Below are 22,443 nucleotides of genomic sequence, written 5' to 3'. Positions count from 1 at the left end.
CTTTCCCAGAATGCACAGAGGTTGGAAAGCCGTCTTCCTCTTCTTCCTGAAATCTATCACCATCTCTCTGGTCTTGCTGATGTTCAGCCGCAGGTGATTCTGTCGAGTCCACTCCACAAAGTTGTCTACCAGTGCCCTGTACTCCTCCTCCTGTCCCTCACTTATACACCCAACAACAGCCGAGTCGTCAGAATACTTTTGCAGGTGACACGACCCGGTGTTGTACTGAAAGGCAGTGGTGTATAAGGTGAACAGGAAAGGAGACAGTACAGTCCCCTGTGGAGCTCCTGTATCACTAACCACCGCATCAGACAGAACACTGCCCATACAGACAAACTGTGGCCTGCCTGTCAGGTAGTCAGTAATCCAGGAGATCATTGTGTCGTCTGCATCCATCACCCGCAGCTTCTCCCCCAGTAGCAGTGGCTGAATGGTGTTAAAAGCACTAGAGAAATCAAAGAATGTGATTGTCACAGTACCTCCTCCACCATCCAGGTGCGAATGGGCTCGTTGCAGCAGGTAGATGACAGCGTCATCAACTCCCAAGTGGGGCTGGTAAGCAAATTGCAGAGGGTCTAGCAGGGCTCTCACCTGCGGCCTCAGGTTGGCCAAAACCAGTCTCTCCAGCACCTTCATGACGTAAGATGTGAGGGCCACTGGTCGATAGTCATTTAAGTGAAGTACACAGCTACAGTAAAAATACACGCCACTATATGCCTATGATAAGATACATTTTATCATTATATCGGAAGACACCTCAAGAAGAGCCACAGAGGAGGGATCCCTCGCCCAGGATGGAGAGACATGCAATAGATGTCACATGTACAGAACAGAACTACAAAATCCCCATGATGCCTCGTGCCTCAGTTGTCTCCTGGATGAGAGACAGCTACATGCTTGTGTCTTTCCTAGCATGTGATCATTTGTATTACTTGCCAGTAGCATTCCTTTGTTAGATGGAGACTTTGGAATTTCACCTGAGGGTGGATGTGCCAAACAAGGTATGTTTGGCTTCATTCCATTTACATGTACATACTGTGTCTGTGTGTGTGTGAGTGTGTGTATGTGTTCAGTCTGCAGTGTGTGTGCGAGTTCTAGGTTGGTTCAGCCCCATGGTTTTACAAAGCCAGCCAGCGAAGTCTACCACCTTCTTAGCACCTTCATTACATCTGACAAACAGACTCAGAAACTGCGGGGGTGCAAGAAGGCAGTCTGTAGTTCTAAAACCCAGGATTTGGTTAGCATCTTCAAACTTAATTTCCCTTGTCTCAAAGTCAGTGGGTTTTTTTAATTGATTTTTTGTTAAATGCCTGAAATAAAGTCTGTGGTTACCGCAGTTCACTGGTCACGTTCAAATTTAAGGCTTATTTTCAAGGATATTCCAAAATCCAATTAAACAATCTCATAAGCATTTTTCCGAGGGAACCGGAGTGATGCTAACTTAAGGGTTATCCTACAAAAATGTGTTATCCTTACACCCCTCCATTGTCCACATCGCATCCACTACATAATGTTGCTTTAAGTGAACATTGATAGGGAAAAAAATAAACCATGTAATTTGGGAGTGCAATTTCTATTCCTAAAATGGATTCGGTAACATGTGTCTTTTTGTTCTTTGTCTATTCTTAAATGTGCTCTGTTGTATAAATGATGTAACTTTGTAGTAAACTGTGTGCTGTCTTGGCCAGGTCTCCCTCGAAAAAGGTTAAATAAAGGGCGATACAATTAACGTGTAGTGCAGTCACAGTGCAGCGTTACTTCTTTTATTTATGTCATTGTCAACGTTACACACACCGGATAGAGTGTTTTTATACCTGCCTTGTTGCTACGGTAACTCCCGGCTTGGTAGCCAACAGAGTGCGCATGCGCCAAGCAAAGTCTCGTTTTTCCGTGGGTCGTATTAATCATAGACATATATACATAGACGCCTCATCGACTGTGGAGGGGTGTGCCTACAGCGCCGCCATCTTGGAACAGGGCTAGCAGAGGCAGCGGTGCATCAACCTACGGAGGAAAGAGTTACTCCTTAATCTCAAAGTAGAATTATTTGCTGAATTTTGGACCGATTATCAAACGTATTTATTTGTTAAAAACGTCACACATGTAGCTATGATACAGGGTGCTTGGATATTTTTAAAATGCTGGTTTTACTACCCAAATACAAATTCAACTTAATGTTATCAGCAGACGAGCTTCTGACCGAAGATTTGTGAATGAAAAGATGCCGGTGTTTCGGATTTAACACGGGACTACATTAACTGGCGACCGTGAGCCGAATGCGTCTGTGGTCACCGTAGTTACAACAGATGTTGAAAACGGGAAGAGAAGACGTAGCTGTCCTCTGATCTGCCTCTTTGTTCAGGTTTTTTCTGTGAAAAACATACCTGATACGTGTTTGGGGTCCTGTTTGATTAAACGTGTCAGTCGCTGACTTATTTCACTTACCAGTGCCTTTGTTAAGGCCAGTGCATTTAATACAGAAATAGTGTTCAAAATACGTTGGATTTGATGAGTGAAATAAGTCAGATCTTCAGAGTTGCTGGTTGTTACGGAGGACGTTGTAAACAGGAAAGGTGAGAGTTGCTCTTCCTGTGAACGTGTATCTCTAATAAACCTTTATTAAAAACACGTACTCTGTCTTCTCCCTGTCTGAGTAAACATGCATCACATAGAGGAACTATTGAGCCCTTTCGAACAAACACAATTACGGGACTTGAGCTCACATTCACTGAGGGAAAAAAAAAATACCAGTGCGGCAGTCACTCCACTATGCCAATCAGATCACAGGTGACTCTCGGTATCACCTATTTCACTCCTCACAGCAGACACACAGCCACCTCCTGGTCGCAAAAGGAGGCCAGATCAACTTGTGACTGCAGTGTCTGTTCACCGTGTCTGTACGGTGATGATTTATAACACAAATAAGATTTTCCAAAAGAATATGGTGTTTCTTGGACAGCTGGACAGCCACGAGGAACAAAGTTCTCCTCTGTGTCCTGCAGCGTGCAACAAAGTCTGAGTCCTCAGGGGAGCCACTCAAAAAAATGGAAAGAATGTGATCCTGTGAGTTCCTGCAAGCTGTTCTGACGGTCTGATATTCAAAAAGGGTAGAGACAGCAGAGCCTATGTCTACAATAATAATAATAATAATAATAATAATAATGATGATAATGATAGAGATATAATTATAATAATAACAATATAATATGAATATAATAATAATAGCAAAAGCAACAATAATAATATAATTAAGCAATAACAAGAATCATAATATAATGATAATAATAATAATAGCAATAATAATAATAACAATAATAATAATACCAGTAATAATGAAAATAATATGATAATAATAGCAATAATAATAATAGCAATAATAATTAAAATAATATAATGATAATACAATAACAATGATAATGATACGTATAGTATATGTATATATATATATATATATATATATATATATATATATATATATATATATATATATATACACATACATGTATATATATGTGTGTGTGTGTGTATATATGTATTAAAATAATATGATAATATAATAACATAATGATAATGATACGAATAGTATGTATATATGTGTGTGTGTATATATATATATTAAAATAATATAATGATAATATAATAACATAATGATAATGATACGAATAGTATATATATATATATATATATATATATATATATATATATATATATATAAATATAATGTATATAAATATATATAAATATAATGTATATATATGTGTGTGTGTTTATATATGTATCAAAATAAGATAATGATAATATAATAACATAATTATATATATATATATATATATATATATATATATATGTATCTGTCTGTCTGTCATGTATGACGTTTGACAAACAAACCTCGTTAAAATAGCTTGACAACTGAGCGATTTATTATCACTTTTATTGTGTAGAAACACCATTCCTCCATAGCTGTAATGCACTGTAGGAGCGAGTGGGCCTGTTCCAAGATGGCCGCCCTGTAGGCACGCTGCCCTAGTGGGCGGCAGCAGTCAATGCGGCGTCTATGTATATATGTCTATGGTATTAATACCCCTTCACACTATCAATGACAGTCACGTTTTAGATTTATATTGTTTTTTTTAATGTTGAACGACATAATACGTGTATGCGGGGTGAATGTGGTGTGTTCTTTTTTTTGAATGTGGTGTGTTCTGGCATTAACGTTACGGCCAAGATGACGTAGAAGTGGCTTAACTCCTCCTCTCGCGAAAATGGCGGACACCCAACCTCCAGTGTGTTCGTTAAAGTAAATTAACAGAAACAAATGCCGATGGTTTTGATATTTTATTTACGATTTTGCCAGTTCACTGAAGATCTTTTAGGACTCTAAGAGCGAGTTTCTTTGTTCTGGAGTTCTTGTGCCGAACGGTCAGTATTGCACAGACGATTGCATGTCGTGTGTAACGTTAATGTTAGCTAACGTTACTTAAATTAGTTTCTGGTCTGCTGTTCTTTAGACGCAAACGAAATAATGAACCGAACTAGCTAACGTTAGTCATTAACATAGATATCTTTAGCTAACGACTATGTGGCTGAGGAAGAGACATGCGAGACATCACTGTTTGGGCTCACTTTGTATCCAAATGTAATGTTGCATGCTAACATAAGTTCCTGATGGCCCTCTCTTAACCAGAACAGGTTTATCCAAACAGTCTTATTGTGTGTGACTGATTAATTTAAATGGGGTGGCAGAACATCCCTCACCCAGACTTGTTTCAGCAAACGTACACCAGGCTGAAGTGTCGCTAGCTGATTCTTATATAATCTGTCATCTCTCTGTATAGGTGTAAGGTGACCGTGGTTAGCGAAAGGACACGTATAGCATCGCACAAGTCTTGATTAAGGACAGCTGCAAGCTGCAGCCACACATCTGCAAAGATGTCGGACCGTCTGACAAGAGAATTCAGTGCCCAGCTGTCAACAACAATGGACTCAACCCTGAGGCGGGCTATGTATGAAATAATGAAGATCTTTGAGACCAGCCTACATGACCATCTAATGGAGCTGGTGCAGAGGGGAGAAGAGATAGCTAATCTTAAAATAAAGTTACAGAGAGCAGAGATCAAGCTGGGGGAAAGGCTGTGTGGAAGTGACACAGGAACAGAGAATGAACAAATGAATGAAAATCAGATGACAGAACCTCAAAGAAAGCCTGAAGATGTTCTGGACGCCCCTGGACACACTTCTAGTTGCCCTGAGATTGATTTTGAAGGTATGATGTTTAAATGAGGTGAATAACCTGACAATATATGCTACTCTTTACTGTGAAAGAAACCTTTTATCGATCAATATAGAGAGAGCTACCAGTATAGAGAGAAACTCAGTTTGAAACCTGACTTGACAGTGTGTTTTTATGTTCTTTTATTCTAAGCATGCTCACTATGGATGCAAATCTGTTTTTGTCTTGTTTTAACAGTATCAATCATCAAAGTGAAAACAAATACTTGTTAATGAACCAAGTAGGAATACATATGATAAACAAAATAACAGATTCTACTAGAGCACATCTACAGCCTCACTGGTGTTGCCGGACGTTTTCATGAGGTTCATATTAAGTTTAATGGAAATCTACAAGGCACTAAATATCACTCAAAGTGCAGTAACCATTATCAGTCACAAGTTCATGTGAGTATTGCAGAAAGAATACATTTTTGACTGTGCATGTAAATGTCCTACCAAAGCACTACAGGGAAATGAACCACATCATTATATGGCTTACAGTTTGATCATGTCTGTTTCTTTGTGTGTGGCTTTGTGCAGTACCTTCTGACTGGTGTGCTCCTCTGGGCGCTGAGGCTGCGCCCAAACGAGAGGATGGCCTGTGTCCCAGCGTAAGACTGCGCAAGCTGCACATTCCTCTGTGGCAGGTTCCAATCAAGAAGGAGGTGAAGGGGATGTGGTGGCATGACAATTTAGTGTTTTACCTATGTTACAAAGTTTATGTTGTCGGAAGAGACGGGCTAAAAAAGTTGTCAGCACACTTCAGTGTTGCGACCCAACACTGCATCAGGATCAAATAATTGTGTATCTGAATCGAGAAGCAATCAGTTGGGCATTGAGAGAGTCCATCCCACTAATTGTTTTAGACATGTACTATTTCTCATACCTTGTCATTTCAATAATTGCATATATAACTAATACATTTGTATTTTTAGATGGGTGACTGTGGCATTGACTCTCACCGGCAAACAGTGGGTGGCAGGAGAACCAGGAGAGGTGAGTTTTCATTTTTGATAAACTGATTGATTGATATCTGGAATAGTCCAAATGAGGACTGTAAGTGCCCTTTAATCTATGTCTACATTCAAGCATGCACAGCACATGTTACATTCACTGTTAGCTATTTAATGATTCCCAGCAGCATTGTTTACACACTTGCCTGCGTAAATTGTTAATAAAATGTTTATGCACTAATGGTCAGATGTGGGCTGACTCTCACTGCGAGAGTCTCAACTGCGTTTTGCCCTAATTCCAAATGCTCGGCTACAGTGCTCTACTTTCCAAAAACAAAACAAACATTTCATCGGCTGCATAAAATATTCCTTGCCTGCTCTGCACTTCATTTCACCTCTGCTGACTATCTTGCCATCACAGTTTGAGTTAGTCTCCTAACTAATCATGGATGACATATGCTTCTGCGATGCAACTTGCATAAAAGTGAATATGGAGCATGCTAAAATGAAAATATCATAGGAAGGACTCAAGACAAGAATTGTGTCAATAAGAGAAGGTCCTGTAACCTGGTCACAAGTCACGGTTTTATGAACATACAGTTGAATTTATTAATCAAAGGAAAGATTACAAAAATATTTGTGTATGCTGTCAATGATATTAGAAGGAAATGGAATTCAGCCAAAATCAGAATTGGCTAAAATTGCACAATCTCGTCTTGTAGATCTGCCCATCTAATTAAATAAGTTTCTTAGATGATAGACTGTTGAGTTTATCATATTGAAGTCACCTCTCCTTTTAAATGACTCAGTTTAATTTTCTTGCAATATTTTTTTCTTTCACAGGTTCTTCATTACAGGAGAAACACAGACACACAATGTCTGTTAAAGGAACTCATCGGGGACCAGTAAGAAATGACATAAAGAGATTGCTCCAAGACATCAGAGAAGAATATACCAACCTAACAGACACACCTCAAGGTCTAAGAAGAGGACGGAGAAGTCAAACAGGAAGAGAGGCGATGGAGATCATAGGACAGGGGAAACAAAAGTTCAAGTCTACAAAACAGGAGTCTGTGGAAAATAACAGTCAAAAGATCTTCAACTGCAAATTCTGTAAGAAGAAATTTCAAACACTCTTTGGCCTAAGCGTGCATTCGCGATCACACAAGAAGTGCCAGGGTTGTAAAAAAGAGTTCTCTTCTCCAAGTTATCTCAACACCCATAAACCATACTGTGTAAAACTTCAGGAATTGTTGGTAAAACAAGCAGAGTCCACTGACCCTCCAAAACATCAGCCCTGTGTAGAAGCTGCCCCAGGCAAAGAACAGGTGATCAATAAGGACAACAAAGCTTTATCACCAAGCAAAGAAATGGTTACCAAAAAGAAGGACAACACACCTTCATCACAGAGCAAAAAACGGGTGACCAATGCTGACACACCTTCACCACCTAGCAAACAACAGGCGATCAATAGGAAGGATGACACACCTTCAGGACCAACCAAAAAACAGGTGATCATTAAGGTAGAAAAACTACCATTGTCCTGCAGCCATGGTGAATCATCTGTCCAGAAAGATGGACACACCAATAAGCATACCTGGTCATTCTCCAACCAGAAGGACGAGTCAATCTGCCAGATGCGAGAGCCCATGCGCGTTCAAAGTGGCAGAAGGTCATTTCGCTGCAGCATGTGCCTTAAGAAATTCCGTTTTAACCGGGCTCTCAAAACGCACATGACGAAAATGCACAAAGACCAGGTGAAAACCAGTCAGACAAATGCAATCCTTTCATGGACTCTGCCTTCAGGGAAAACTGAAGAGAAACAAGAGGTTTTGATTTCTCCCTGCAAAGACACAAGTCAAGCAAGCAACCGCAACAACGTTAAGAGAAAACCCAAGCACGACAGAAAGCCAGGTGTAATATGGAAAGAAATGGGCACCCTGTGCCCTGATGGATACACCTGCTTAAAGTGTCCAAAGGTCACCAAAACCAAATATTTATTGATTGCACACTTCCGCTCCCACACAGGAGAGAAACCTTTCAAATGTGACCATTGTACTGCAAAGTTTCGTTGTGTATGGCAGCGTAACAACCACAAAAAGAAGTGCACTGGTATTTTGTTCCAGTGTGAGAAGTGTGAGAAGAAATTCATCTCAAAAATGAAGTATGACAAGCATGTGTTAAAATATCACAGAGAATGGCGTCTCTTCTGCAAGATTTGTGGAAAAGGCTTTGTTCATAAAGGGCGTCTAAAGAACCACATGCAGAGCCATAAGCCAGTATACAGTTAGTATCGCCTGTCTATGGACACTGAAGCCCTGGATGTTCATGATGTTCATTCATGACATACTGTTTGGTGTTTACCCAGCATTTAACTTTTTTGTTTGGTGGCTTTCGTTAAGCTGTTCTGCAGTTTTTTTCTTCTACTTTAAGATGTAGTAATGATATAATTCACGTCAGTATTCCTCATCTCTGTCAAATATTAAAAGAATTTGGTGATGTTTTAGGGTTTTTGCAAGAAGCAATCCAGCAAGATCACGTTTTGATACCAAATTAAAATGCTTACTTATGGGAAAGGGAACCACAACCTGAAACCAGTTATTATTAAGGAATAACTTTCGCAGTTAAACTTCACACTTACTGTGTCATTTCAGTCTCCTCATTTCATAGGTTTCTCTATGTATGTACAGAGTAGGGATACACTGATTATTGGGGCCAATGTTCCCCAAAAGAAATTCGGTTACAGGTATTTTTTGTATTAATATATTTAAAATGTGTTTTACTCACTGCAAATGTAGAAGCTTATCAACACTGAATAAGCTGAATCTGCAAAGTAACTACAGTTAACAAATAAATGCAGTGGAAAGGAGGTATAAAGTAGCAGAACATTTAAATAGTGAAGTACCTCAAAATTGTACTTTTGTACAATACTTAAGGTTACATTCTGTCACTGCTTATTCTAAATTTGGACACAAAATGATTTTTTTTTCTGCAAATGTATATGCGCTCCACTAAACGGTTATCAGTCTCCTTGATTACTGATTATTGATATCAGCCTGAAAACAACCATATTGATCAAGCCCTAGTACAGAGAGGTCCATTCACCAACAAGTGCTCTTGTTCTGCCATTGTCAACACAAAGTTTGTAAAGTAATTGTAATTTTGTAAATTCTGTCAGGAAATCTGAACCAATAAACCATTCATAGGGGACGAAAAAAAGATTGTGTCTGACTAATTGATCAAGGTACTTCATGACATTGATGCAGTTATGTAAATTCAACATTGCCTTAAAGCACACCTGCTCTCACAACAATATAGGTTGCAAAGCTCCAGTATATGTTTTAAAAGAATAGCTACGGTTGAAGCTGTATAACAAAATCTGTACTTGTTAAAAGTCGGTCAACTCGCAGCAAACCTGTGAAATTCTCTGTGCATGTTTGTTTATTATGTGCCTTAATCACAATCTTTCACATCAGCCCCGTGTCTGGTAATGTGCTTGGTTATGGTGACTTTTGGACCCATCTTTGTGATGTTACTGGACAAAATGTAATCAGTTACTGTAAAAATTTCATCTCATGCTTGAGTTGTAAGACAAGGAAGAACATGCCTCTTGGTTATAAATATTCGTTGTATTTTGTATTTTTCTTTAACGTTAATGTTGCTTGATCGAGAGACATTGCCCCAATTAAAGCATGTAGCTTGTCCTGCAGATGTATTAAAATGTGTTTTTATTTTCTTTTAAAGTAAGGTTTTAGTGCGACGTCTTTATAACAGTTTAATAAATTAATCTGAAAGTCTACAGCGCATTACACGCATATATTGGATCTTCATTTATTTTGCTAAATGCGGCTATGAAGGAACTGAATTCCGCAGCTTTTTTTCTCGCGAGATTTGCAACAGTCATCACATCAGATGCCAACCTGCTAGCTGGACGATGAGCCGCCGCATCTTTGAGCATGACTGAACTGTTTTCATGGATTCAAGGTCAGCCAGTGGAGATATTGGCCGACGACTGATCAGAAACATTGCAACCTCTGTCTTTGGGTGTTCGCTTTGCTTTTACTTAGTTAGCGAGAATGCTAGCTAGAACAAGCTAGGACTGGCTACGCACCGTTGGCTCCCTTGTTTACACGCTAGCTAATGATGTTAGCTAACGATACTGTAGCTAATAACAATAGCATCGCCTGTTAACTTTTTATCTTTGTGGTTAGCTAGAAGTTTGTTGCTTATGTACTCGCACTATGCAGACAATCACTGCATTTGATGTGCCTGTCATCACTGTACAACAGTAGCGTTAGCCTACAAGCTGATTGCCATGACATCATAGATTAAAAACGTCACACAGGTTGACTATCTAGAGATATTTAACCACTAAGAGAGAAACTGCTGCGGCAAACGGCCACTGGGAATGGCGTAGCTAACATTGATTAGCATGGCAACGTCTCATGGCAGTGTGCGGTGTTAGCCACATCGTCCCCCAGCTGCCTCTGGAGGCCAACCACAGAAGGAAACAGCGGTGTCAATCAGTCGTTGACATTAAAACATCATCACGTAAACAAAGGACAATGGAGACTGTGAGGAGTGCTTTCCACGCTCAGCTGGCCACCGTCATGGACTCGCTGCTGGCAGCTGCTGTGTGCGAGATCGCCAAGATCTTTGAGAGCAGCCTGTGTGAACAGCAGGCGGAGCTAGCGCAGAAATCAGAGGAGATCTCCATCCTCCGGGGCAAGCTGGAGAAAGTGGAGAGGAGGCAGAAGGCGAAGGGTGGAGGGGGCGAGGAAGGGGAGATGTCTTCAGGAGACAGGGATGGCGGCTTGAGGCAGCAGACCCTCGCAGGATCAGGTAATATTTAAGTCAGGAGATCATGAATACTCACTTGCCCTTTGCTGATGTAAGACGTACACTTTTTTTTTAAACGATAACTGTTTATCCTTTGCATGGGTGCATGTGGGTCAACCCATTTTGAGCCCTTCTCTGTCTTTGAACACACTTGGCACCAGAGGCTTTACAGATACAATGACCACCAATACTTGTCTTGCACAGGACTGAATGTGGAAAGGGATGTGTCTTCTCTTTCCGATCCAGTAGAAGGAAATAATCAGAGCCTCAGTGGGATGAAAGAGGAGGTCACAGGCCAGGATGGAGCTTCAGTAAAACATGAGGTCAGACCCTGTCCTCATGGTTCAAAAGTTTGCTGTCCAATAAATGGAAGAAACCATTGCAAGGTGAAAGCTGCACCGCGGCTTGCTGTTGACGTTTCTGTGTCTTACAGATCTGTTTTACTTATTTTCCAAAGCGGGCTGGATCGCGGCCTACCTTGGGGTCTGTTGCAGTCCAAGCCCCAGAGGGAAGCCTTGCTGCTGTGGACCAGAGGCAGATAGATACCCTGTCTGCCACACAAGCCAAGGCCAAATGTAAGAAGAAGTTCTACCCTTACTCCCCCAACAAGATGAAATTCTTTGTGTAAGAATATTGTATTTTAGAAAGTGCTTTAATTGTCTCCCCACCCCCCCCTTGATTTCTCTGTAGTGTCTCATTGGGATCAGGGCAGTCGCAGTGCAGACCACAGACCCCTCCAGGATCAAGCCTCTGCCCCTTTTCTCTCCATCTCCCAGAGCGGGCGTTGCTCCCCCAGGCCTGACCCAAGCCTAGCTCAAGCTGGGGAGTGGTTACCGGGGTTGGACACCCGAGGTGGGGTGTCCGGTCTGGACAACCTGCAGGCCGATGGCACCGGCTGCTCCGGTCCAGCTAGCAGCAGCACGGGAACAGACGCATCCTGCTTCCGACCTGGTTTTGGCTCTGACGAGACCAGCAATGAAGATGACGATAGCTCTTTCCCTTTCCTGGACCAGGAGCCTGAGAACCAGAACTCCAATCAGAATTCTGTGCAGGGCCAGGCTGTCGGGCAGAGGGGGGCTCGCCAGGTTCAACCCCAAGCCCCCCCTGGAGAATCATCATGGAGACCCAGGGACGACAGAGTTGGGAGAGGCCCCATCAACCACACGCGGCGGGTCACATCTTTTGGCAACAGAGACCCTCTCCGACCACAGTCCAATTCACAGTCGCTCACACTACGACACACAAATACTCTGAGCCACCCTGCAGCTCCCGGTGGAGGGAGCGGACGACCTTACACCTGCCCGTACTGTACCAAGTGTTTCACCTACCCCTCCCACCAGCGCAGACACCTTTTACGCCACACAGGAGTCAGACTGCATCCTTGTCAGTTTTGTGACAAGAGCTTCCTCACTCCCTCTGAGCTCACCGTGCACACCCGCACACACACAGGGGAGCGGCCTTTTGGATGCGCTCAGTGCGGTAAACGTTTCGCCCGAAGCGGGAACTTAAGAGCTCACCAAAGGGACGTTCACATGGGGAAGAGGCCATTCGCTTGCACAGAGTGTGGGAAGAGATTTGCCCACAGGGGGAACCTGAGGGTGCACAATCACAGAGTCCATCAAGGAGATCCCTACTACATGGATGAGCAGCAAGAGCCTGATATGGGCCCTAATCCAATTTGAAAAGATTTGAAAAATTATGGTTCTGCACTTTAATTTGTTTGCAAATAATCCAAGCAACTTGTTTCAGGATTACCTGATGTGTCCCAGATAAATTTATGACAAAATTAATTAAATATTTTTTTTCAATGCAGGGCAACCTTAGAATTAAGCATCTTTAAATTTTATCCTATGTAATTAATGACATATGTGGTCAAAAGAACATTTTAATTTGTGTATTGACATTGTTTCAAATACAATTCAATGTCAGAAATATGGGTCACACCAATAGGGAGAGCTCTGTGTTGAACTGTTTTTGTGAATGACTGGATAACGTCATCCATTAGTAAGAAATACTGGCTATAAAGAAGATGAGTTAATTAAGGGCGATCGCGTGTTCTCACAGTGTTCTTCCCGTCAGTGAAAGTCACTGAGTACATTTTCATTACTTGAAGTGAAAGAACTGCAAAATGTTTTTCATAAAGCCAATAAACAGAATCTAGTTGATATTAGATTTATACATGTGGCATGCAGAGGTAGGATAGCACGTCTCTTCCTTTTACAGTTGTGCTTACGTACTGCCCATCTCCTCACTTTTGTTCTGACTGTGTTGTAAAATGTAAACAAAGTTCATAATTGTGTTGTAACAGAAGAACTGTGCTTTTATTTTCCATCCTGTTTTTTCAAAGTGGAATTAAATAATATACTCGCAAACAAACCGTTCTCCTCAGCCGGAATTGTACGGTACATTCTTATGTTGTCGCACCGTGCTCTCAAAGACACCAGGGGGCAGTGTCACAACATACAGAAGATGGGTGTAGGAATGTCTTTGGTCGACGTTGCAAATAGATTTTGGATAGAAGTGTTGCTCTCAGCAGGTTTTAACATGTGCCCTCAATTTTTTGGATATTTTTCCCTGATGTATGCACTTGTGTCATCATGCCATCTCTCTCATGGTCATGGCCTGTAAGCATGTGCTTATGATGCAAAATCAGAACATGTGGATGTGAGTCCTTGTGTGTGTGTGTGTGTGTGTGTGTAAAGGTGTGAGCAGTTTTGGCCACTCGTAGCAACGACCTCTAACAGTAGAAGGAGAGTTTTGTCTCAATCTTTCTTTCTTAAAAGATCATTTGAAATTGATTAAATAAATATTCATATGCCCTCATGTAGCGGCAGTGTTGGGTAATAACTAGTTAAATGGGTCAGCTTTGTGTGACTAAGTTACAAAGTAAAGGTTATTTGAATCTGTTATAGTTATAAATTTCCAGCATTACAAAGAGGTAACATCAGAATAAATTATAAAGGCTTGTGTAAAATTCACAAACATTCACTATGTCAATTGGCATCTTGTCCCCATGCTGGAATCTCTTCTTTTGGCATGTTGCTGTAAAAACGCAGGTCAGCACAGTCATTGGAAACACCATCATGGGTCGAATGGCTGACAAAGAGCTGTCCTTATGTCTACCAGGCACATTTCATTCACAGCAGTGTGTGCTCTAGTTTAGGATGGTGTTTTTTAATCGATTCCCTTGTTTGAATTTGCACTGCCTTTGTCCACCTTGGACTTTTCATTGCCAATTTGAAACATTTGCTACAAAAGAAATCATAAAGTGATCAAGTGGAATAAGTCACATTACTTTGATGTAGAATTTAAATAGTTAAAGTACCACTGAGTGAAATCACTGGAGGCAATATATCAGATTACATGCAGCTTCCTCTGCAGCCACAAAAAGCTTTATAATACTTTGTTCACATATCCAGTAGTCCAAAACACACTTTAATGTGGCCAATTTGCCAAGTTACCCTTCAAGTGATGGGGGCAGAATCCACTTTCTCATCCCCTTAGCAGCCTTAGATCAAGTGTGTATCTACCAGAGTCAGTGTTTTTGGTTTGAAATGTAATCTTTGTGTTACTCCCTCCACTCAAGCTCAGCAATGAAACAAGAAGAGGCAATTTAATACTAATATAACTAACAACAGAAAATAGAGAACCAAGGCGGTGTTTTTTCAGCCATCACTTTCAAAAAAACGCCTACTGGAAAGTGCCTCGAGGATGTGGGCTGTGTGGAGGTTGATGAGGCATTTGTCCCCGTCTCTCGCTCGCTCTCCCTTCCACACACACTCTCAACTGCTGAGCGATGCTCGGCCGAGCTGCGCCCGTGTATTCCCCCGGCTGCTGAGTCCTTGCTTTGCTCATTGTAAAGATTACATTCAGTGACCCACCTCCCCCGAGGGTCACCTGAGTCTGTCTCTCCCTTTGGGTTTTACGCTCGCAGTTATAAAAAAAAAAAATGTCTTAATAGTGCACAAAGACAGGCCACCTCTACATTTGCTCTGCAGGAGACATAGAATGTGAAGGAATGGGTGCATGTCTCGCTCATGGAGTGTTGTATTTATGGATTTATGAGTGAGTTAATGTGTCCATGTGAGAGGATTGAATCCCAATGCAGTAAAGCTGCAGGCTCTTACAGGCCATCCAGGGGAATGTACTGTTTTTAAGTACTGTATTTATGTGTGGATGAAAGCCTCGGGTCAAATAGAAACACAAATCTATACGCAGATTTAGGTCTTGAAATAGGTGCGTGTGTGTGTGTGTGTATCTTCAGGGTTCATGCAGGCTTTGCAGTTTTTTTTATGTTTGTATATTTGGTTATGTGTAATCTCCTTTATGCTGTAAGCTGCTTTGCCCCCGGGGAGGGAGAGGCAACAAATGAACAGTTGACTGCACAATCCGGGTGCTTTGAATCTATGTGATAAAAGCTTTGCATGAAGCTGGGTTGTACGAAGATATTTTATCAGTGCACCTATTTAAAACAATCTTTTTTAACCCATGTTTTGCCCTCTGGCACCACGTAAAATAATTTGACCCGAGACTAATAGCTCCCAGTCGGTTCCCCCCTCGTGATTTGATACAAATTAGACCTTCCTCTTTGTAATAACACCCTGTCAGGTAGCCATGTCCCAGTCAGTGTTTATCACCAGGCCCAAGTGTTATCATTTTGTTTTCCAAGCAGAGATCAGGCCATGATGTGGTCTTTACCTTTTATGTCACCATGTTTCAGTTTATTTCTCCTGCCCCCAAGGCTACTGCTTTAATTTGCCAGCGAGCAAAAAAAAACAAAAAAAACACACTCTCAACCTCCTGCCATCTCCTTGCCCTCGGCCCAAAGAGCCATTCCATCACCATCCTATAATCCTCCAGGAGTAAAATGATCCCCCCGACACCCAGTTACTGCACCGGGCTCCCCAAACATGTCATACAGATGTTAAAAGAGAGGAAATATTAACCTTCGCTCAGCTGGTGATGTATGTGCAGTCAGGTAAATTACACTCCTGGATATTGTGTGTGTTTGTTTCCCTTCTTGAACATGCTTAGTTAGTGTGTGTGTGTGGGTGTGTGTTGGAGGTACCAGCTCCTTTCTGCGAGTGTGTGTGTATCAGGACTAAAGGCTGCTCATAATCCACCCAGTCCCACCACTCCCCGGGGGTTGTGGTTTCATACGGGTTGCCATTACTGTAGTGAAACCCCCCTTTAGGGGATTACAGTGCTGTCTCCCCGCTCGAGGCACTGAGTTGATCCATCGTCTGCTGACTGTATTTAAGCACTCACTTAATGTGCTAATAGTGTTAGACTGGGGAGACGCCACAGAGCTTTTAACTTTCATCTGCTAAAGCTCTTTGTCTGCTGGAAATGCTGATTTCATGGCTGCCGGCTTAAAACCGTCGCTAATCAGTCACAATCACAAAATATTAACTAAGGATGGAGCGGACTTCATGGGGTCATGCTTTCGTGTGTTTGTGCGTTTCCAAGAGGAGCAGTCGCTGGGCCACGATCACTGGGTTGAATCTCATCCAGTCTGAGGCGTTCACTGTTTCTCTTCACATTTTTGGGGGTCACAGAGCATGGAGAGGTGGAGTGGGAGTACATTATCTTCCTCCGTCAGAGTTCCTGGGTTTTCCAAGTGTGTGCGTGTGTGTGTGTGTGTTAGTGTGTGTCTGCACGAATGAGTGTGTGTGCTCCATAGGCTGCTCTTGGGTTGCTAAGCAACCCTGTGTCTGCACATTGGAGTGGGGGTGGGAAGAGAGAGAAGCACCAGGTCAACAGAGGCAGACACTCACAGGCATCGCTGCGTCTGATTGGACACATCGGTGCTCCTGATGAATGATGCCGATCATTATCATGTTTACTGGCTGTAGGCAGGAATCGTGCTGGAGTCTCAAAGTCCATTTATTTGCATCAGAAACTGTGGCTCAGATTCCGCTTCTTTTTTCACAGTACGAGGGAGAGAGAAGAGAGAGATGGGGAATTACTGTCTGATATTGGTTGAATTGGTTTCCAATATATATATATAAAAATGTACTTTCCCACAGAGACTTCCTTCATTTTTATCTCTTATCTCTCATATGTGATCAGCTTTGATGACAAAACATCTGGTTCTCGAAGACTGAAAGACGACAGCTCCACCTTGTTTCCCAAGATGGTTATAAGAACTGGTTCATGTCATACATTTGGAAGAAACTTTATTTACCCTAACCCCTTTTATTTATCAAAATCAACAAAGTTAAAGTGTTTTCTTCTCTATATTATAATCTTACTCTTATTTTTTAGTACGATTGCTTTGATTTCAAACGCTCCATGAGATTCTGTCCCACCTGCGCGCAGATGAATACTTAATAAGCTCTGGGATAAACAGTCATTATGATGTTTTGCACAGTCTTGTTTGTGTCAGGGGTGGAGAGCTACTTGATATTTACAGCTGATCTGTGAACTAAACATGAGTCATTGTTGAGTCAACAGATCAACTGTCAAACACCACTCTCTTGCTTAATTTTGAGTCTTTCTGAGCCTTTTTTAGATTGAAATATCTAGATTAAGATAGATTCTTCTTGTTGTGGTTAAATGTCAAAGACCAGATGCAGATGCTCCACTTGTGTCCCCGTCATCTCTACTGAAGGAGATGATGTGAGGACACAATGCAGCTCAGATTCTCTCCAGGGCAACGTGTTGAAGTGACGTTGGGGATGGTCACGCTCCATTGTCACCAAGGTAACGGGACGAACTCGAGGCCAAGCCTTCACGGCTGAATGGCGCAATGGCTGGGGAAGACTGACCCGAGCCTGCTGTTGCACAAGCCCAGGGTCAGGCATGGGAGGTTAACAAGGACAAGCTGAACTGGATTTACTGTACCTGAACAAACCTGCCTCATGCAGGGGTAAATATGGTGATTAAAGTGATTACTATGACGATGAGGACTTTAGGGAGCCTGCGCCGTGGTTCAATAAGATCTTATTTCTTTTAGTAAAAGGATTGAGTTTTAGTCAAATGGATTATTTTTTACTCTCTGGAACTAAAGAACATTGTGTTTGTTGGATTTTTCTCTGTTGTGCAGGCTTCTCTGGGGAAAATAAATCACAATAAAAGTAATTAAAAAAAAAGGGTTGTTTTGTCTCAGATTTCTGACAAACAACGGCCAATTTGAATTATGTTTGAGAAAAACTACAAAATCATCCCCATCATCTCTTACATCATGCTGGCTCTATGGAGCTTTTGACCCAGTTTCAGCTTATTGATTTGTTTTCACAGCCTGCAATTTCACTGTTGGGGTCAGTCTCACTTCACTCATCAACACTTTTATTCCAGCAGCAGCAGGCGGCCATTAACAACCAACAGCTACACACCTGCCAGCATCACACAGACAGACACACAGACAGGCAGACAGACACCACCTACAGCTGTTAACAAGAGAGTTTAACATAGAACCTTGGCTTCCTCATGGGTCTAAGGCAAGCAGAGCTAAAAGGTCAGTGAATATTAGACTTCGCGCCATGTCATTGTTTGCTAAATGCTAATCAACAGGTTCCTAGCATGTTAGCCATAGCATACGGCTTAAATATCAATAATGTTTTGGATACTGCTTTAAAATGGCCAAAATATTATTAGTAAAGGATTTGCGTTTATATATTCATTATTTTCTGTTCATTTATGTGTTACAGACTGCAGCTATTCGGCTCTTTATGGGGCGAAAATTTCCTACTGGTGGTACTTAGCTAAATGCTAATCAGTGACATCAGTTAGTAGCTATTAGCAGGTGATGTCCATCTACTGTCAAACTGAAAAAAACTGATGTTTGTTTGCACACTGTAAGAAATACGGTAGGACCTGGGCCATCAACTGATTTAGAAGTTACAAGTTACTTTGCAGATTCAGATTATTTAGTGTTTATAGGCTATTAAATGTGATGTGTAACTAATCAGATATTGTTGTCGGTGGGACATGGTTTGAGAGGAGGCTGCATGTTTATTTTATCTGCAATCTGACAGAAAATCACTGATACCTTTAGTTGTAAACATGATGAATATCTGCGCCAATAATCAGTCCTACCATGAATCATGACTCTTTTTAAAAAATGACTAAAACGCTGTTCAGTAAACTACAAATTGAAATGGTAAAAGTACAAAATAAACTTGAAAGTAGTAATGGGCGATAATTTATCAAACTGATATTGGGAAAGTAGATTATTGGTTATATATTGGTATCCGTTGAAATTAAAGCTGATAAATGGACCTGATAATAGGAAGCCAAATGGCTCTCTACAAGCACAGCATCTAAACACTTAGATACAGTAGGTTGCAGCAATAGCAGCAAGAAACACAGAGAAGTAGAAAAAAATCGATGTTGGTCATGAGAAGTGAGTAATCAATGGATATCGGTATTGGCTGAAAAAAAATCATATTGTAAACCCTGTCTCAAAAGGACCAACTTAAGATACTTTGTGGAACAAGAGGCTATAAAGTGCCTTGATGATTGCAAATGTATGATATCCAAATGTGTTTTTATAGCTTTATTCACTCATATTTATACCAGTAGGTGTAAAAGCATGTCGAGCAATATTGAAAACAATAAAAAAAAAAGTGTATTTCTCACCTCTCCCTCTTTGATTTGGGTTTGGCAAAGAGTAAGAGCTAAATACCAAACCTTATGGGTTTATAGATTTAACCAGAGGGGGGATTTTGGTGGCATATGGTTGGGGTGAATAGGTGGAGACGGGCAGGTAGAACAGTAGCTATATATGGGGGAACAGTGGGTGGGCTTATGTGAGCTTTGTGGTGGATGTTAGGCTGGTGGGGGGCAGTTAGAAGGGCAGATATGGCAGGGGAGTGTGGAGCATTGCCCATCATTGGTGAGTAGCGGGTGGGGGAAGGCGATGCTGGCAGTCTTGGGAGTAAGTCAGATAAACAGCTCTTCTTGTTCCCTGCTGTGGGGGGGTTTAAAGCCTGGTGGCAGACAGCCAGCACTAGTGATGGCACCAACTGTCACTGGCAGCCCCTCACTCTCTGCCGCCACGCTGACTGACGCCTGTGTCTGTGTGTGTGTATGAGTTGGAGTGTGAATTTCACTTCTCTTACAGGAAGTGCTTATTTCTGATCCCTTTTGTAGATCTGCGTAAATTCTTCATGTTAATATTAAGAAGGGTATTTTCTGGTATTGATATGTAGTAAATGGCAATCTGGCAAATTAATGCAATCATCATCTATAAAGTAGTGGTGGGTGATCAAGTGTTCATCTGTGTTCATCCTGCTGACACTAACCCTGCATGCACGTGTTTTTCCAAAATCCAAGCTTTTGTTTGTCGTTATGTAGAAACAACTTGGATGCTATAAAGAAGATGGTTTGCATTTTATGCGTAGAGCATTTAAACAACATGTTGATTGATGTTACAAGCGTTATTTTACAAAGTGATTTTGTTGCAGACCCTTTGCTGCACCTGTACACCCATGAAAATATTGCTTTACCTGACATTTTATCAGGGCTAATACTGATAAATAGGGCTACTCTATGTTGACAACCACTAATGATAACAACCTAGTACCACATTGCAAAGTCTGCAAGTCTGAGAACTGCTGTTCCGACTTTTACATGTTCTTCTCCAACACCACATGAGTGCACTATTAGTCCATGAGTATGGATGCAACCTCTTAGAGCAAAAATTATTGATATATTGGTTGATTTACAGAAAATCAATTTGATTATTTGAGTATTATTTAGCTTAAGAGCAAATTTCCAAAAGCAAGTCTCCAATTTATGAAATGTTATCTTAATTTATGTTAGCTTAGCTTAGCACAAGGAGTGGAAACAGGTGGAAAAGGCTAGTTTAGATTTTTCCGAAGGTGACACAATTGCAGAACCTCTGAGCTCACTAATTAAAATGATATCTTGTTTGTTTAATCTGTTTACAAACTGAAGTTGCGATTTTTTTGATGGTTATGTGCCAGATTTTTCATGCCGGGTTCAGTGACTTCCTCGAGTCTCTAACAAGACTCTGCTGTGCATGATCCCCCATAAAGTCACAACTTACAGTCTGTTTGTTTTTTGATGAATTTAACAAACAAGCTATCCCATGCTAATTATAGGCACATTTTGTTACCCTTGGAGTAGCTGTTTTCAGTCTTTATGTTAAGATAAGCTTAGCTAAACAACTGTTGGCAGTAGAATAGAACAGAATAGATGTTTATTGTCATTGTTTCAAAAACAACGAAACAGTAGCTTCATATTTAACACAATATGAGAGTGATATTGATATTCTCATCTAACTCTAAATAGGAAAGAAGACAAGCTTATTCCCCAAAATCCCTAAAGTTGAACATCGGAAATTTCTAGAGTGATATCTTGATAAAATCACATCAGAATATGACAAATAGTATTTGAGTCATTGCGCAGCCCTGCCCTTCTCTGCCGACCTGTGTAGACAAGACTCCGCTGTGTATTAAAATGTGTGTGGCTGTGTTTGTGTCAGTGGTGTGTTAGTCATCTCTGTGCTAATTGGATAATGTCTCCAGGTGAATCCTGTAGTAGTCACTGTACTGTGGTTCATACTCAGCACTCAGTCAAGTGAAACAGTCTCATGCTCTCTCTCATTAGTCACAACCTTATAAGACACTCAGCCACTTCCGCTCTGCCTCCCACCCCTCCATCCCTCTCTGTTTCTCCCTCATATTTAATCACCTGCAGTCAGCGGTCAGGCAGATCTCAGCTCTGTGATGATTGGCTGCATTGAGGAGTGGGCGGGGCCTACTCTGATGCATCACACACGTACCAGCGCAGCAGAACAGATCCCCTCTCTCTCTCCCTCTCTCTCTCACTCTCTCATTCTCCCTCCCCCTCTCTCTACCTCTCACTCTGCCTTTCATACATACGCCAGAGCGCAGACTGCAGCAGAACCAGGGTCAGTCGGATTTTCCTCCTCATCCTGGAACTGCCGAGAAACAGAGACAGTTAGCTGCTGAGGAGGAAACAGACGTTATTCATGGAGGATCCACTGAGGAGTACCTGACCTGCAAGCTGCCGAGTGTGTAGGTGAGTGTGTTTTTTATCCAACTGTATATGTGTTTCCAATGCGTGCGAGTTTACTGCAGGAGCAGCAGCACTGCAGATACACCAACCAGGGGCTCTGCTCATCCCTCTCTCCCCTCCCCCCACTCTCCTCCTCCTCTTCACCTCCTCTCCTCTCTTCTCCTGGAGCATCCATTAACAAGTCAAGACTTTACCTATTTCTGAGAGCACAGAGCTGTGTATGTTGTGTGTGTTTGTGAGAGTGTAGAATTGGTCAGGCCACACCTGGACTCAGCAGCTGCAGGGTGGACACGAGGTGCACTGGATTTTTCGTGCACACATCACTCGTGAGGCACAAATCAAGCTCATCCCTGGCAGTTTCTGAACTCAG

At 41.6% G+C, this 22,443-nt stretch overlaps 3 protein-coding genes across 8 annotated transcripts in view; all 3 read left to right on the top strand.

Moving 5' to 3' along the window:
* The first annotated feature begins 4,077 nt into the window (after positions 1–4,077).
* On the top strand, positions 4,078–9,933 carry LOC115568308 (zinc finger protein 26-like). Its single transcript, XM_030395483.1, has 5 exons — positions 4,078–4,419; positions 4,836–5,263; positions 5,812–5,936; positions 6,207–6,267; positions 7,068–9,933. The coding sequence occupies exons 2-5, from the start codon at positions 4,930–4,932 to the stop codon at positions 8,513–8,515; spliced, it is 1,968 nt and encodes a 655-aa protein (XP_030251343.1). The 5' UTR covers positions 4,078–4,419; positions 4,836–4,929; the 3' UTR covers positions 8,516–9,933.
* A 185-nt stretch (positions 9,934–10,118) lies between these two features.
* Positions 10,119–13,439, top strand: LOC115568310 (zinc finger protein 777-like). 4 transcript variants are annotated; one of them, XM_030395488.1, is made up of 4 exons: positions 10,119–11,066; positions 11,310–11,386; positions 11,497–11,638; positions 11,754–13,439. In XM_030395488.1, exons 1-4 carry the CDS (start codon positions 10,670–10,672, stop codon positions 12,743–12,745), a joined length of 1,608 nt encoding a protein of 535 aa, XP_030251348.1. In that variant the 5' UTR covers positions 10,119–10,669; the 3' UTR covers positions 12,746–13,439. The 4 variants fall into 4 exon arrangements, with proteins under 4 accessions (XP_030251348.1, XP_030251349.1, XP_030251346.1 ...); XM_030395489.1 differs by having other exon boundaries at positions 10,120–11,066; positions 11,521–11,638; XM_030395486.1 differs by having other exon boundaries at positions 10,120–11,066; positions 11,268–11,386.
* A 4,944-nt stretch (positions 13,440–18,383) lies between these two features.
* LOC115568899 (serine/threonine-protein phosphatase 2A 55 kDa regulatory subunit B gamma isoform) overlaps positions 18,384–22,443 on the top strand; it is a 29,119-nt gene continuing 25,059 nt past the window's right edge. Inside the window, exons 1-2 of one of the 3 annotated variants that reach the window (XM_030396629.1) lie at positions 18,384–18,522; positions 21,922–22,076. The gene's annotated coding sequence lies outside the window, so the exon portion shown is untranslated. Of the gene's footprint in view, positions 18,523–21,801; positions 22,077–22,443 lie in introns of those variants that run through there. The other 2 variants (XM_030396632.1, XM_030396631.1) reach the window with 2 other exon arrangements.

The sequence above is a fragment of the Sparus aurata genome, chromosome 18 (assembly GCF_900880675.1).
Source record: "Sparus aurata chromosome 18, fSpaAur1.1, whole genome shotgun sequence".
NCBI lineage: Eukaryota > Metazoa > Chordata > Actinopteri > Spariformes > Sparidae > Sparus > Sparus aurata.
The sequence above is the reverse complement of the archived record's forward strand: the minus strand, read 5'-3'. Positions and strand labels throughout refer to the sequence as shown.